A 17,672-nucleotide genomic window follows, 5' to 3' on the forward strand; every position below is an offset into this window, starting at 1 on the left:
CAGAGGACTTGATATCTACCCACATTGGCATTCTTATCTCTCCTGCCTACCTTTACAGCAGAGGCACCCCTTTCAAGGTCTCCAAATTCAACTGGGCATAGGTTAAAACTCTCTTCAAAATTCCCTCTTCCATCTTCAATCTTGTCATTACTGGACCACATATACTTGTAAAGGTGTCAAAGAAACGAGCAGGTAAAGGTTACTGCTGGTTTATTACAGATCCAGGCGGTTTATATTGCGGCCGACTGACGCCGGGCCGTGAGAGACAATGGAATTGACTGTGACCTGAGGTCGAAACAATAAATAATAATATACAGTGAACGAGTACGAATTACAATACGAAACATACAGAGACACAATATAGATACAGTCTTGATGCCTGTGAATGAAGAAACATGTGATACACAATGTGTGACATTCGTATAAATACCATAAAGTAAAAATGATAAAAATGCGTGACCTGGCACGTTTTAGGCGTGACTAATTTAGCTTGAAGAAAACGGGAAGTCACCAAAGAAAACAAGCTCAGCGGAGACTTAATTAATGGCGCCGCCGAAACACTATCCTGGCGCCGAATTGGTGACTTTACAAATACTCCCCAAGACGAGGGACGCGTCTGATTAATCCCCTGTACCTGGTGGACGCTGAAGGGTGCCGCGGCTCCTTGAGGATAACTGAGGGGCCTCCTGCCTGTGAGGCTGCTGTTTGGGCGGTCCCTTCCTGGGCGGCCGCGCCTGCGGTGGTGAGGGCGTGCTGGAGTGCGTATGGGCGGAAGGGGTGCTGCGACGCTGCCGGGACTCTCCGACAGGAAGGCGGGCTTTAGCCGGTCTATGGAAACCCAGTCGTCCCCTGCCTGGAAGTGCCAGCCGAACGCCTTGCTGTTCCGCTTCCAGCACGCGGAAGGGTCCCCTGTAGGGCTTAGTTAGTGGTGGACGGACGGCGTCGACTCTGACGAAGACGTGGGTGGCGGATGACAGCTGTGGCGGCACGGGTGGTTGCTCTGTCTATGTATGAGCGCCTGCAAGGCGAACTTGCCGCCACGCCGCGGAGCCTCTGCAGAGATGGGGAGTGGCGATCATCCGTCACGAGCTCTCCCGGCACCACGAGGGGTTCCCCATAGGTTTGTTCAGCTGCGGATGGGGTGCCGTCGGCTCTGGGGCGGTCCTCAACCCGAGGAGGACCCACGGCAGCTGATGTTTCCAGTCCTCGGCGGTGCAGCGGGCCATGAGGGATGATTTTGGGACCTGTGGAAACGTTCACCAGGCCGTTGGCCGCTGGGTTGTATGCTGTGGTGGTGTGGTGCGTGGTTCCCAGCAGTTGAGCCAGGCAGACCACAGCTCGGAGAGGAAGGCGGGGCCCCTGTCGGTTGTGATGTGGTCCGGGACGCCGAAGCGGCTAACCCAGCTGGAGAGCAGGGCCTCGGCGCACGCGCTGGCGGTGGCTTCTTGCATGGGCGTGGCTTCGGGCCACCGCGTTGAACGGTCTACCACCGTGAGGAGGTATCTGGATCCGCCTGATGGGGGAAGGGGCCCGACGACGTCGATGTGGATGTGGCCGAAGCGGCGCCCTGGTTGTGGGAACTCGCCTACCCCCGACTGCGTGTGACGACCCACTTTACTGGTCTGGCACTGCAGGCACTGTTTTGCCCAGGCTGTGGCGTCCTTTTTGCACCCGTGCCAGACGAACTTTTTGAAAGCAGTTTGGCCGTGGTCCTGCCGGAGGGGTGTGAGAGGCCGTGGATGATGTCAAATACCTGGCGGCGGCGTGAGGCTGGAACCAAAGGGCGGGGCTGGCCTGTGCTGATGTCACAGAGCAGGCTGGGACCTCCGGGGGCGAGGGTCACGTCCCGCCACTTGAGGGATGTGATGGCGGTGCGGTATGCTGGGGTTTCTGGGTCGGCGGCCTGTTCTCTGGCAAGGTCCTGGTAGTCTACACCAAGCTGCACTGCGTTCAACTCGACTCTGGAGAGGGCTGCGTCTGCTACGGGATTTTTCTTGCCGGGAGGTACCTGACGGAACAGGTAAATTCGGCTATGGCTGAGAGGTGGCGCTGCTGCCTGGAAGACCATGCGCCCCTTGCTTCGTGAAAGCGTGAACTAGTGGCTGGTGGTCTGTGAAGATTGTGAAGGGCGTCCCCTCCAGGAGGAACTTGAAGTGCCGAACTGCGCGGTACATCGCGCAGAGTTCCCTGTCGAAGGTGCTGTATCGGGACTCTGCGGATTGAACTTCTTGCTGAAGAAGGCGATGGGCTGGGGGCGCCGTTGATAATTTGCTCCAGAACAGCACCGCAGGCAACGCGTTACTGGCGTCCGTGTCAGCTGGAGGGGAGCCTTGGGATCTGGTGTGCCAAGGCGGTTGCCTTGGTGAGGGCGGCCTTCGTCCGGGGAAAAGGCCTGCTGCTGGCTGGGTCCCCAAGACAGGGACTTCGGTTGACCTCTTAGGACTTCCGTCAGGGGCCGTGGTGTGCGCGATCCCGGGATGAAGCGCCTGTAGAAGTTGACCATCCCAAGGAACTCCTGGACGGCCTTGATGGAGGTGGGTGTCGGGAACTTTGCTACGGCTGCCACCTTCGATGTAAGAGGGCGGACGCCTGTCGGAGATACCTCGTGACCCAGGAACTCTGCTTTCTGGACGCCGAATGTACACTTGTCAAAACGGACGACGAGGCCGTTTTCTTGGAGGCGCTGGAGGACTGCTTTGATGTGCCTCTGGTGTTCGCTGTGAGACCTGGAAAATATGAGAATGTCGTCGACGTAGCAGACGCAGAATTTTAGGTCCCCAGGATGCTGTCCATGAGCCGCTGGAAGGTGGCCCGGTGTTCCTCAGCCCGAAGGTGGAGAAGGCGAACACATAGGACCCGAAGGGGCGTGATGATGGCTGTCTTTGGTATGTCCTCTGGCGCAACAGGTACCTGAAAATAAGATTTAAGAAGGTCCAATTTAGTGAATATTTTGGCCCCGTGAAAGGAGGCCGTGAGGTCTTGCATATTGGGCAGAGGGTAGTGGTCGGGCTCCATTGCAATGTTGAGCCGTCTGTAGTCGCCGCAGGGTCTCCAGGAGCCGTCTGTAGTCGCCGCAGGGTCTCCAGGAGCCGTCCGGTTTCTGCACCATGTGGAGGGGGAGGCCCATGGACTGGAGGCTTTCCTGCAGATGCCCATCCGTTCCATCTCCGCGAATGCTTTTTCGCCTCCTGCAGGCGCTGAGGGGGAAGCCTGCGGAACTTCGCATGTGTCGGGGCCCTTTAGTCACTATATGGTGGTATATGCCGTGCTTGGCTGGGGCCCCGGGACTTGGCGGCTCGGGCTTAAACACCTCGGGAACTCCGACAGAAGGTGTGCGTACTGGTGGGGGCGACGGCGCTGATGGTGGGTCTGGGTCCCGCCGTTAACGGGAGAGATCGGCAGGAGTCGGGATCGAGGAGGCGCTTGCGCCCACGCCGACTAGCAGGCCGGTGCGCCAGAAAATCGGCCCCCAGGAGTGGGGTTCCTACGTCCGCGACGATGAAGTCCCAGGAGTAATTCTGGCCAAGGATGGAGATCGACAGGAGCCTGGTGCCGTGGAGAGGATGGGGTTCCGTTGGCGGCCGTCAGGAAGGCGGCCGGGTCTGGTGTCTGGTTGCGGTCCTCTCTGGATGCTGGGAAGACCGACTTGAAGGCTCCTGTGTCGACCAGCATCATCCTGCCGAGACGGTGTCGCGGACGAGAAACCTACTGTTTTTGAGGCCCTGGGTTCTTCGGCTGCCATGGCGGCCTGTCCTGCTGGCCGCCGCCACCCCCGTTTTTTGAACGGTTGAACGAGCAGGGCGGCAGGCAGTTTCGGGCGTCCTTTCCGAACCACTTGTGATAGCGACAGAAGCCCGGGGACCACCGTCTACTGTGGTTCGGTGGACGTTTGTTGGCGATGGCGTTGACGGGCTGCTCTACGTCCTCTTCAGGCTGGACGGAGCTGACCGGCTGAGTGGCCGGTTTTAGCCGTTGTGAAGCCTTGACGGAGTCTGTGAGGTGTTGTGCCGCCTCTATGAGGTCCTCGACAGGCATGGTGTAGGGGTGAGCGATCTGGTTGCGTACTTCGGGAGGAGTTGGCGAAGGAAAATTTCCCGTCACGGCTTATCTCCTGCCGCTTGTTCGTGTCACCCGAGACTGGTGTTGACAGGAGATCTCACGACCATGCCCCAAGCGCCTCTTTGGATCGAGGTCGTGGCGTGGGTTATTGGCAAGGTCGATAGCACGGGCGGCCCGCCGGCGATGGGCAGGGAGCAAGCTTCGAGGAGGAACTTTTTGTAATGCTGTATGTGAGGGTGAGTGTTTCGGTACCGCGAGATGAATTTGTTGTACACGTCCTCCGGAAGGGCGTTGAGCACTGTGTCGGCCTGTAGGATTTCGTCCGTGAGGTCCGCGATTCTGAAGTGGCTCTCCACCCTGCGCAGCCATCTCGATGGGTTGCCCTGCGAACGGGCGGCAGCTTTAGGGTGAGGGCGGCCCGCGATTGTGTTGCCCGGCCGCCGTGTGTTCGGGCGCTGGTGTGGAGTTGCGGGAGGGCCTCGATGCGGGGCGGCGGCGGCTGCGATGGGAGGTAGGTAAACCTCGGAGTCCGCGGGGTCCGCGTTTAACTGCATGAAGGAGGGGATATCCGCGTCCATGCTCGCTCCTTTGACCCCCTTACTGGAGTAGGATACTCGCGTCAGTACGCACTTTCGTGCGCCGTGTGGGTCCGCTAGTGACGCTGATGGGGTACGCCGACGAGAGTCAGCACGCTCAAACGCTGGTTACAGCGCCGTGTTTAGGCCGCTAAGAGCGTTTTTTGGAGAAACCCTGGAGCCAAGACTGAGTCGCCGTGTGAGTCCGCTAATGGCTCCGGGATACTCCGGGGGTCACCACTGTAAAGGTGTCAAAGAAACGAGCAGGTAAAGGTTACTGCTGGTTTATTACAGATCCAGGCGGCTTATATTGCGGCCGACTGACGCCGGGCCGTGAGAGACAATGGAATTGACTGTGACCTGAGGTCGAAACAATAAATAATAATATACAGTGAACGAGTACGAATTACAATACGAAACATACAGAGACACAATATAGATACAGTCTTGATGCCTGTGAATGAAGAAACATGTGATACACAATGTGTGACATTCGTATAAATACCATAAAGTAAAAATGATAAAAATGCGTGACCTGGCACGTTTTAGGCGTGACTAATTTAGCTTGAAGAAAACGGGAAGTCACCAAAGAAAACAAGCTCAGCGGAGACTTAATTAATGGCGCCGCCGAAACACTATCCTGGCGCCGAATTGGTGACTTTACATACTCACTGCTATGACTAGTTCTCCTACCAGACTCAGCTTTATTCAAGCAATTATGAAGTTAACAGTCTGCAGTCTTTCACTCGATCCGTGTCTTCGTAGTACTGCAAGTGGTACCCACTCCCTACCTCTGTACCTTTAGCTACCCCACACACAAAGGCTCTCTGTCCTTCCCATTTCTGCACACTGTCCTTTCAATATTTTACAAACATAGCACAAGTAACACATCTCTGATGGCAGGGTCAACTTAAATAACAGGAAAGAACAGATTACCAAAAAGCAAGTTGGGTGATCTGAGAGCAATCAAAACCTTAAAAACAACCATAAGCACATACTGAGGAAATACGATTAGCGATACATTTGAAACAAACGAAAATTAGGTGGAACATAAACAAAATGAAAGGATAATTGAACTTTGAAATAACTAGTACACTAATTAACTCAGTACACTATACAGTCCTTCCAGGGCAATACAATAAGCAAACATGAAAATCATAAAAATTGTGAAAAATAATCCACCAAAACACTGGAAAAACACCTAGAAATGCTGGTGTAGATAAAAAGGATGAATGATAGTTGTTCTAAAGAAAACAGGTACAGCACATTTACAGAAGACTAGCAACAAAACACTTCAAAACATTTTAGACCAATGAAAATGACATACCTACAGTAATCCAATAAAAAAATTAAGAAAAGGAGTAAATAAAAAGTTTATTACATAAAATACGTCAAAATATAGGAGTAAAGTTGAAATGTGAAAAAAAAAGATGGTATATTTACAGGAGACTAGCAATGGGACGCTTGCAACACTTTTGGCCAATGAAGAATAAAAGAAAATCCAGGTGTTGGTGAGAAAATTCTCTCACCAGCTGCTACTATGGTATACCTAAGGCATTCCAAATAAAAATAGCAGAAGAAAAAGAGTAAATTAAAATAAAATTACAAGACTACATACGGTAATAATATATGAGCAAATTAGAAAGGCATTGATCTCTTGCTAGGCACTGCAGAAGGAGCAAAGTTACCACTAGAGTTGTTGGCCTACTTAGTTATCTGGCTGGCCATGAGGGAATGTTGTTGCTCCTCTTGGAGAATGTCTGAAGGAGCCGGTGACCAGTGGCATAGGCACTTTAAATTGGCAGGGTTGTGCTTAAACAAATCATACCTTGAGATAAGAAAAAAATCCCTAAGTGTTCATTTTTTGAGATGAAAAAATCTTAGCAAATTCATCTTTCACAATAATTTTCTCTGATAAACAAAACAATCATGTATATTGTGGAATATTAAATAAAAGAAATTTATTATATAAAAATACATATTTTATTAAACATACAAATATTAGTATTAGTTTTAAAAAAATTGTTAATGCACCTTTTTCCCTACATACAAAACTTTCTCTAATAACTGAAACCCACAGAAGTTAAATTGTGAAAAATACTATGTACAGTGCTATCAGTTAAAAAATACAAATATTCTACATTTATGTTAAAATTCTGAACAAATTTCAGATTACAGCATCAGCAACTTAAGAGCATTTGCAATTCACATTAAGCTAAATGTACTTGGCACACCAACAAATCTCTGTAAGTACTGTATGACTGTAAGAAACACATTTCCCTTTACTGAACTCAATTAGGATCCTCAATTACAATGAAACTATCTGTTCCAGTATTTGTGATTTCTTCTACCTGAGTCAAGTTGTCCATTCCTACAATAATCTCAACATCATATTGAGGTTCTTGAACATCACATATATCAATGCTTTCATGAGTTTCAACAATGCTCCCTCCCTGGGAGAAATGTTGAATAGAACCCAAATTTTGATGTTCAGACTGCATGCTATTGCCTTCAGAAGTTTTATGATCTAGCATCCGCTGCTTACGATTCTGTTTTTGCTTATTTTGCAAGCATTTGTTCTGTTTCCTGCTCCTCTGAGTTGGCTTGGGGTCTTTGGAATCTCGGCGGCGAAGACAACGACTCTCTTGTTGGTGCCGAGCATACCGCTTTGAAAGAGTATCCTCCCAAGCCACACCATGTTTCTTCATTAAATGAATCCTTAAATTTGTGGGTTCAGCATAAGCCTTGGAACAGAAAGTGCAAACAGAGGGAACCTTTGTCACATGACTTCGTTTGATATGAGTAGTTAAATCTCCTTTTCGTTTAAACTCCTTCCCACAGTCTGTGCACTTGTGAACTTCAGTTCCATGAGCGTTAACCCTATGTTGCTGTAAACGATGATACTTATCAAATTCTAATTCACATATCTGACACTTCCATTTAGTGTTGGCATGATCAAAATAGATGTGGCGTTTTAAATAGTTGAGGTCATGATACTTCATGGTACAGAACTTGCAGGAATATTTCTTATTGTCTGAAGACCCATGTATTATGGCTATATGTCGGGCAATATACTGAGCACTGTAATTCTTCTCACACTTGGGACACTTCACAGGAGGCTCAACATCACTTTTATGCTTCTCTCTCATGTGTTGAGCAAAATGACTTCTCACTTGTGTCTTAAATGTACAAACCTTACACTGGTACTTACGGTCTCTCTTTTTGAAAGGGTATCCATGTGATCTAGCCATATGAGTTCGCATGGAATTGACTCCTTGCAATCGTCTGCCACATACTTTACACTCAAGAAGAACAACTTCATTACTTTTACTTTTCCTAACATTTTCATAACCTGGGCAGCTGTGTTCAGCAATTAAAGTGTGATTTCCAAATTCTTCTCCACACATTCCACATGTAACTATATCTTTTACAGATCTCTTCCCTGATTTATAATCTTCAACAGCTCCTACATCCATGTTGCTCTGAAGAGAGTCTTCACCTAACTTCACACGATGGTCAGTAACACCACCCTGTCCATCACCCTTCAAAACTACACAGTAGCCTAAATCATCATTTACCAGCTGACTGGATGTTTTAACAAGTTTTCGTTTTCTTGAGGCAACAGATGCATCTTTATTCTGCAAGGGTACTTCTTCATCTGATTCCAGACTAGAGTCACTAAGAATTTTACGTTTTATAATTCTGGCAGAATCAGGATGAGACTGCTGTTTATGCTTTGTCAAAACATTCTGACTGGAAAACATCATCCCACATATTCGACAACGCCAGTGAGGTGCATAAACCTTTCTTACATTGCTTTTACTGTCCTGTGTTTTTAAGTTTACAGTTTCAAGACATTCAGAATTGTGTTGTAATTCTGTTCTCAAAACAGAATTTTCACAATCACTCTTCTTAGCAATACTGTCCTCTGGGGTGACTTCCTCTTCAGTACAGGCAACCACATCTTCTGATATCCCATCTTTACTTTCTAACTCACTCAAATCTGCCTCACAATTTGTTTGCTGATCATCTTTTTTCCCATGGTTTTCATCAAAAACAAAGCTTTCTACAATGATATCATGAATACCATGGAGATGTTCCATGAGTTCTACCTTACTGTCGAAATCACTGTCACAAGCATGACACTTACAGCTCTCTGCTGATGAAACGTTATCCGCATGTTTCCTGCACTTTGATTTACCAGCATGTGTACTTGTTTGACAAATTTCATTCATGATATTTCCTTTTAAAACCATCTGTCTATCATAGGACAGCCACGTCTCTCTTATTTTATGAATACTTGTACAATGGCTACTCCATTCGAGTTCACTGCTAAATGGCATCCCACAAAATCCACAGGTAAACAACTCATGTAATTTTGGCCTCTCACTGCATTCCTTAACTTTATATCCGCTACCTTCACCAACACTGATTTTACTCACTTCATCTGACAATTCTGAATGTAAAAATGGGCTATCAGGGTAAGTAAATGTAAGTTCTACTTGGGATAAATTATTTTTTTTCCTATAAACATGTTGTTTACTTTTGCATTTCCTTGTAATTAAGGGTGTTAAACTACAGCCACTCTCTACAGGTACTCTTTTGAAACAGCTGCTGCTATTATCAGGAAATGATATATTAAGGCACAACATTTTAAAACCTTTCAACTTTTCTGGCCACAAATCTAGTATTTTGGAAATGAAAGAGTGAATATGAGGATACAGGAAATCACAATCTGATACAGCAATATAACATAAGCCACAGACATCCACTGGGGAAAATTTAGAGCACTCTGATTTTCCTAAAGAAGGAACTTGCATTCCAAAGCACTTCAAGAGAGAAACAGGGTCTAGAGTACTCCACTGCATAGGTTTATTCAGGACAAGATGCACCACCTTTAAACCACCCACAAATGGTGTTTTGCACAGGAAGCAAGAATGATTGTAATATTGTGTTTTAGAAGTTTCCTTAACTTTACTGTCCTCATTACTTTCTGCTTTACAGTCACCTTCACTGCAGCTCCTTGAACTATACTTATGATTGTCAACCACTGAATGGCAATTATTTTCTAATGAAATGACTTCTGAATTTTCAACAAGTATGGGTGGATCGTCCCTGGACACATCTGTGGAACACAAAATTTATAAGAACTCATGCATCACAGCCTTAATAAAAAATCAAGGATAAAGTTCAGTTTCATTAAGGATCAATCTGTGAGGAGGTAATGTACAGTACTGTACTTCAAATCTCTTAAAATAACTGCTTGCTTAAAATAAAAATTGCTCCATATATAGAGTAAAATACAATGCTTTTACAGAATAAAACTGTGCATAAGCTTACATATTACTCTTCTTAACAACAAATATCTTAAAATCTGACATACCATTGCTTTAACAAAGTCCAAAGATCACGAATTTTTCAGATAATTTAGTTTTCCTAGATATACAAACTTCAAGTCTTTTACTTGGATACCTTCAGCAAAACCTGTTAATGTTACTGAAGCTTGGTGACACTGTAATTAACAAGCAGCACACTCATTCACTCAGCAATCAATGCCACTCTTTGCTTTGCCATCAGGGACAAATGTGGGACTGGTTGGAGGTGTAATTATGATAAAAAACTTTAGGTTTGAATATCAAGCAAAAAAGTATTATTTTTAAAATTTGTGCTTCATTTCTACAAGAATACAAACCTTCATTTTTATATGGGGACTCACTCCTTAGGCAGGAGGTTCTGTCTAGGGGTCAAGACTGGCAATGATCTCGTGCTAATCCAACCCAAAAATGTTAACTTCCCAGTGATGTACGAGAGCAGAGGAAGAATGCCTCCTGCGACCATCCATGCAACCTGGCATATGTGATGTAGAAGATAGGGCTCTGTCCCATAGTTTGTTTGTACCCCCACTTCAGGAAAATAGAACTTGGTTCCCATGTGAGATGGGAATCCTAATTCAGGAAGATGAACAATATCATCGAATCCCAGATATGCACGATCCACCATCTATGGAGGGAGTCACATTTACAGACTAATAAAAATCAGACACTGGAAGCATTGTTATATAACTACTGTGTAACTGGCCTGGCCAGAAAGGATATGGTCATTGGTTGCTAAGCTGAGGAAGATAAAAAGAGGGTCATCTGACCTTTCACCAACATAAACCTTAGCTAAACTTTATATAAGATGCTGTTCTGTCTAAGCAGAGGACATCTATAAAGCACATTATGCAGCCAACACAGCTCCTAAAGAGAAAGCATCCATGGACTTATGGGCAACAACCCTCAGGTAGAAATTAGTTCCTCCTAAACATTAGGCATAGAGTAATCCTCCTGACTTAGTGAGCCCTCATCTGGGGTTTAAAGTCCAACCCCTCACCAGACAACTTGCATGACCTTCCTTCTTGTGCCTGCCAGTACTAAGAGCCATCAACACTTGGGCTAAGAACACAAGTTCTGAGCAGGCAGTTCTGTCAAACTTATACTGGACACAACAGCATCTCATCTTGACCATCATCATCTACAGTCTAGAAGGACAACACTGAGAAATACTAATATCTCTCATCAGGATTCCAAGTTTTTGCCAAGAAATCAGGAACACCCAAGTACGAGAGAGATCCTCATCCCTCTGAGCGCTGCACTAAGGAGAGACTGTGTGATTCACCTACTCTCTTTGCCAATGCGAAGGCTAGAAAGAAAACAGTCCTGTCTGTAGCCTCCATCAGGGGCTTGTACAGCTGTTGGGTGAGATTAAGGGGGATGACTTCCACATCTCACTCTAAGAGACCTGAGTTCACAGGGTGAACAACTGTTCTAACCTCCTCAATAACAAGGAAACCTACCAAGGCTAATTTATCCAAGAAGACTGGCAAAAACAGACTTGTTGAAACTGTCAATTGTTCCAGGACAGCATGCACATGCATTACTGCCCTAATGCCTGGGACACTTAGGCATGGCACTAAACATGAGGGAATGGTCATCCTGGGACTTGGGGGTGGTACTATGTAGGAAAGTACCACTACCAGAAAGCTTGTCATAAGCACACTGGTGGACATAACAAGCCAGTTCTGAGCAACCGAGAAGTATGGCATTCACAGCAAGTACACTCTTCTTCCCTCTAGGTCAATCCCCCTGTCCCTGGGAGACCAGGCAATCAGCCAGTCACAAGTAAGCTCAAGAACGGCCTGACCATGGTCACCTGTTCCAATGAACAGTCACAGAGATCATCATCCCTCTTCAAAGAAGAGTGACATCTATGGAAAGCTTTGTATGCCTTTTCTTACATTTTCTCAGGCCCCAACAGAGATGATGAAGAGGAAGGTGGGGAAGAGAGGAAGAAGATTACAATGACGTGTGTTTGCACTACTTCAATATTTTTCCTCCAAGGACCTCTCAAAACTTTTTCAAGTGCAAAAGGATGTGGTCAAGACAGGCATCCTGACAAAGACAGGACTGACAGCAGCAGCTGCTGAAGCAGCAACAATAAGAACAGCAGTGGCAGAGGTCACAGTTCGAGAGTTTGATGCTGAACCAGGGATTTCAGCAGAGACAGACACAGGAGTTGAACTCTTGACCATGGTCAAGTGTTCTACAAAGACTACCTTGGATTTATCCCTGGATTACCACAGGAAAGACATAGATCCTTCAGTAACCCCTGTAGGAAACCTCAGAGATGTCAGTACAGCAGAAGTTTGAGTGATAGGAACAGCAGAAGAGTCAATGGCTGAATGTGGGATGTCCATTGGACTTTCTTGTCTCACCCCAAGTAGGAAGGTCAGTCATCAGCATTCCTATCCAAAACCCCATCAGATCAAGCAGCCAGAGAGGAATACCCAGGAACAGTCCCAGCAGCAGTAGCATGGATTATAGAAGACAGAGATCCTTTAAGGGGTGTCAGTAACCAATCAAAGCAGATCGAAACTGAAAAATAAACCTGACCCTTGTTATAAGAACCAAAGTATCAGGATTTATGTTCAAGGATGACACAGAGCAGCCTAACAACCTGTCATTTCCATAACACATTTCCTGTCCACTTTCTGCAAGAGAACCAGCATTCGTCATCACCACCATAATTACAACCAAAATCAACAGCAAAGTCAAATTCATAAACTAGAAAGTGAATTCAAGTTGAGAAGATACAGGATAGAAAAAAAAAAAGTGAGGCACCTTCTTTACAGTAAAATCCAAAGAAAAAGTGAGTTCTTATAGCGTAGTCAGTAACTGGTACTCCCACCCATTCACTCACCTACTACTAATTAACTAACTGTTACCAAGCTTCAACAGCCAAACAAGCTCATTCTATAAAAGGTACATCCATATAAGAGGAGGGTTCATAGTCTCTTCAAAATGAATAACCACATGATCCTTCATTACATTAAATTCATGAAACTGAAAACTTTCAAAGAAAGATGATCACAATAACAAGACAAAAATTCCAGTTACCACATAAAATAGTGTGTGCTACCCAATCTAGCTAAAGACGAAAGGGAACAAGTAGCACTGATGAGAAAAATAAAGCTTCTGTACAGTGATCCCTCAGCATTTCTGATAGGTAGTGCCACATGCAAAGTAAATCAAATTAAGATGCATACCAACAGCTAAGATAAAGCTTAAAAATAATTTGAAATCAAGATTTGTCCAGTGCAGGAACAGCATGCTATGCAAAGTTTCACAAAATGTTTCATTAGGGCTATGGCTCCACTAAAGACTTAAAACTCATCATACCTGGAGGTGTGCATACTGAAGGTGCATGGCGAGAAACATTAGCTGCCTCAGCTTCAGATTTGCAAGACATCGCCTTCTGGTTTCTTACTGCCACTGGATCTATTGGTCTGCTTTCTCTTCAAAGGAAAATGAAAAAGTATTACATATTCAGTCTTTATTAAAAAAAAATATTTAGGCTCAAAATGGGAACTACCTGAGCTAACTTTTAGCAAATCCAGACAAAATTTAAAAAAGACAAAACATGGGCACATATTACTGTATAAAGAGCTATTACTAATAAGTTTTCAATACATTTTCTCCTAGTACTTTTCAAGTGAATTAATATTCCATCACAATTAATATATAATGGTTACAATATCTAATGTATTTTGCTAATCAAAACTGGAAACATGAAAATCAAAAATATTTGCTGACTTCAAAAGGGACACGCTGCTGACCTAAGTTTCACAAAACTGCTCAAATTATTATAGAAGTCACGAAAAACCTCAATTTGAACCTAAAAACTGACAAACTTTCATGCATTAATACTGTATCTTGCCTTCTACACCCAATACGAAAAAATGTCAAGTTCATTATCATATGTCCATTGGTGTTATTTAATTTGGTGTGGCAAGAAATTAATATGCTGTAGGGCCAAGTTACTCTGATATATGATGAATGGCTGCAGAAAACTGAATTATAGCCTAGATCAAAGTCAATCCACTGGGTAAGCCAGTTTTTGCATGTGCACTGGGATTCCAAAGGACGATGAAACCCTGTTTAACAAAGTTATCTCAGGTTTTAAAAACACATTCTTCTATGGCATTTTCCTAAAATATATGGATTACCAAAAAATAATTTATTCAGCAAATCTCACTATGATCATCAGAACCACCATATGTCTTGCATTTGCTTTTAAAAATGAAAAATGAAAAATACTCTCCTCGCTATATGCAAGATAATCATACGGGTTACTTAGCTAATCAATACAGAACTGTGTCGTCACTATCTAAAACCAAACGAGTTTTTCTATGCCGATCATGGAACAAAGCTAAGATCACATGCCCTCCCACTTCCTACTTGAACTCAGTTAACCATTCAGGATTGTTATGATTAAGATGGAATTATGTGTTTCTTCTTTCCATGTATTTACTCTTTTCATGAGAGCAGCAAGGCCACGTAAACATATACTGTTACCTACTGCAGTGAAGTATGGTAAATCTGACTTAGTGAATGTTGAGAAGAATACCAACATATTTAGCAGTGCTATATGGACTTCCCAATTCCTGAGACAAAAATGTAGTATATGATTTGACACTCTAAGTCAAGCAGTCAGGTTAGGACTTGGAATCCTGGTTTGAGTTAGACTGGCTAAGGTTAAACTAGAATGTAAAGGTAGTTATGATGAAATATCAAAATTCACGATAATTTGATTTTTCCTTAGTTATACAACCTAAAGTATTTAATATGGATATATACCTTTCAGTAAAAGCAGAAATTATGACTTCTTTTTTTATTGATGTTGCCATGTTAATTAGGTAAACTCTTCAACTGGTATATAGTCAAATTTGCTATCTGTTTTTATCTTTTCATCACATAGAGGAATGGTTTTCAAACAATTTTATGACTCAATCAATCAGATTCTTTTACATTTTGTCAGATTGTGGTAGTTTGAGAGAACATGTTTATTTACTCAGGATCATGTTTACCTCCCTCAGAGGCTCATATGGTGCCTAGAGCATGAAAATCACATCCCACTCTGGGGGCCTTAGTGAGATGGACAAGGCTGCTCAAAGCCCCTCAAAAAAAAATGGAGACTTCAGCCAAGGCAAAGAGATATATGTCCTTCAAACAGAGGTAGATGAGGAAGTTTACAATTTGCTGAAGAGTGACTCCCACTAAAAAGGCACCCCCCTCACAAAACCAACAACAGAAGATGGTCCACTTTACCTGGTAGACATCAACTGTGAATCTATGGATGTTACCAGACATCCATTACCCAGCCATTAGAGAAAAGGGCTCTCTTTCATAGGAGTAGCTTGATAGCCTCCAGAAGTGAAATGCTTGTGACTCTACAGAATAGTGGTACCTCAGCAGATGTGACTGCCAAAGCAGAGGGGACCACAGGGGCAACTTACTTAGCACCTGGATGGTAAGGGCCAGCAGACTGAACAAAAACGATGCGGACCCACCAACATAGAAGAAATGAAGAAACCACACACCACTCACACTCTCCACATCTCCTCTCATCACATTTCTTGTTTTCATCCAAAATTTCACAAAAAAGCAGCCACCATTCACACAGAAAAAGAAGGGAAGCTTCAACTTAGCAGAGAGCAAGAGTGTAGTAACACATCTTCATTCAGCAATGACCAAAGAAAAGTGCTGGCTTATTGCAGGTGTGTGGGGAAACTCCCCTCCACTCACTTGCCTACTTTCAATTACTCATCTTGTTAGTCAATTGTTTCAATGACCGTCTATAGCTCGCACTGATAATACTCATATATACAAGGGGACAGTTTGTATTTTCATGAGGACAAATAACTTCTCACCAGATACATGAGAAGTATTTTTTCTGACTGTTTGTGTTTTATGTGTTTTCAACCATTACTGCTGATGCAATCCCACTGTTTTTGTTTCCCCATATCCCCATATTTATAAAATTTTTAAGATCAACTTTATTTTGTTAAGGTATACAAACTTTAGTTTTATTTAGGAATAGTGTATCCTACTAATGTGATGTATATCCAGTATTGACATATATTTAGTTAACACTGCAATAGATTGAAGGTTTGTTATCTTTAATGTATGTCATAGTATTTACCAATTCTAGGCAACTCCACATTTGGCCCCAAAACTTCGAAAGATCTGTGAACATCTGAATTGTACCACCATTAAAAAAAATCTGGAAAATTAGTGATAACAAGAATTTCCCATGCACTCTGGTAAAAGTATTGTGGAACAATGTAGAGCTACTTTGGCCTGATAAAGTGTGACATTAACCCTATAAGATAACAAACCAAATGTGTAACCTTAATATATACAACTATACCACATTATTTGATAAACATTTAAAAAAGTGAATGGTAAAGGGTTAGGCTATACTACAAGTGGTACAGTGCAGCTTCCCAAGTCCAAATGCTTCTCCCTTGTCTTCCTATGCTCAAAAAGAGAAATAATAATAATAATAATAATAATAATAATAATAATAATAATAATAATAATAATAATAATAATAATAATAATAATAATAATAATAATAATAATAATATCAAAAGCCTGGTTATCCAATTTTCCTTACAAATAACATATTCCAGTGTGTGTTAATATTGAAAATGAACAATGATGATTGCTTCAATTTATTTCTTAGGCCTATTTGGTCTTCTTAAGAAAACTAAAATATTTCCTTTCTCCACAATATTATGTATTGTTGAATAAAATGCTACACTAAGGTCTAGCCAAGTAGTATTACTGCTACAAGTCAGTAATTTATGTATAGATGAAATGAAAAATCCAACTGTGAAAATGGGCCAAAACTTACCTTTCTTAGAATGCCGTGTCCTGACCTAACCAGACCTTACCTTCCTAACCTAAGGTGTCATGCCCTGACCTGGCTGGGGGGGGCTTCACACACCCCAGACCCCGACCAAGTAACATTGAATACCCCTGTCTCCCTACTCTGCATACTATCCCGAAGCAGGATATTGAACTTAAATTTATGGGGCCCTAGACAGTAAGTCAGGTTAGCTTGGGTTTGGAAGGGGGGGTTCCAGGAGGGGGAGTGAAAGGCCACGGTCAGGCAAGACGTCAAAGGGTTTGTTTAAGATGCAATGGGATATGCATCCCTATGCGAAACATTAGTCTTTTCCATTCTTATTTTCTCTAGGCTAGCTTCTAGGGGGGGAGGGGGACCGGATTTGCTGACAAGAGCCAGAGTCGACATAGGCTACGGCATAGCCTAACATGGGCTTGTTACATACCTGTGCTATTCACAGCCTTAAAGATATGACACGCTAAGATCCTGGTTCCATGAACACCTTTGCAATATACTTATTCGATGAGGACCAATGAATACAGTTATTGTTGTTATTTTAACGCTTGCCTTATAGAAGTAGTAGTAAAAGTGGGAAGGAATCTTTGAAACGGCTCCCTTTCTCGTTCTATTTTACTTTTTGTTGTGCATATTTTATATTTTCTCACTGCACAATATGTGTTTAATAAACTCTTTCCTATTTTCATTTGCCGCTCTAGACAGATATATTGATACTACCATCATTATCTATGGTATGGTTGTTCAATTTAGTGGGTGCCCTATGTACGGGACGGATGTGGTTTCATAAAA

The 17,672-nt window shown here is 43.7% G+C and overlaps 1 protein-coding gene across 1 annotated transcript; it reads right to left on the reverse strand.

The window, feature by feature from the left end:
* Nucleotides 1-6,594: 6,594 nt before the first annotated feature.
* On the reverse strand, nt 6,595-17,469 carry LOC136852475 (gastrula zinc finger protein xFG20-1-like). The gene is made up of 3 exons (XM_067127122.1): nt 17,311-17,469; nt 13,352-13,467; nt 6,595-9,759 (listed from the first exon to the last, which is right to left on the reverse strand). Exons 2-3 carry the CDS (start codon nt 13,419-13,421, stop codon nt 6,926-6,928), a joined length of 2,904 nt encoding a protein of 967 aa, XP_066983223.1. The 5' UTR covers nt 13,422-13,467; nt 17,311-17,469; the 3' UTR covers nt 6,595-6,925.
* Between the last annotated feature and the right edge of the window lie 203 nt (nt 17,470-17,672).

Source organism: Macrobrachium rosenbergii, chromosome 25, assembly GCF_040412425.1.
Source record: "Macrobrachium rosenbergii isolate ZJJX-2024 chromosome 25, ASM4041242v1, whole genome shotgun sequence".
In the NCBI taxonomy this organism is placed as follows: Eukaryota; Metazoa; Arthropoda; class Malacostraca; order Decapoda; family Palaemonidae; genus Macrobrachium; species Macrobrachium rosenbergii.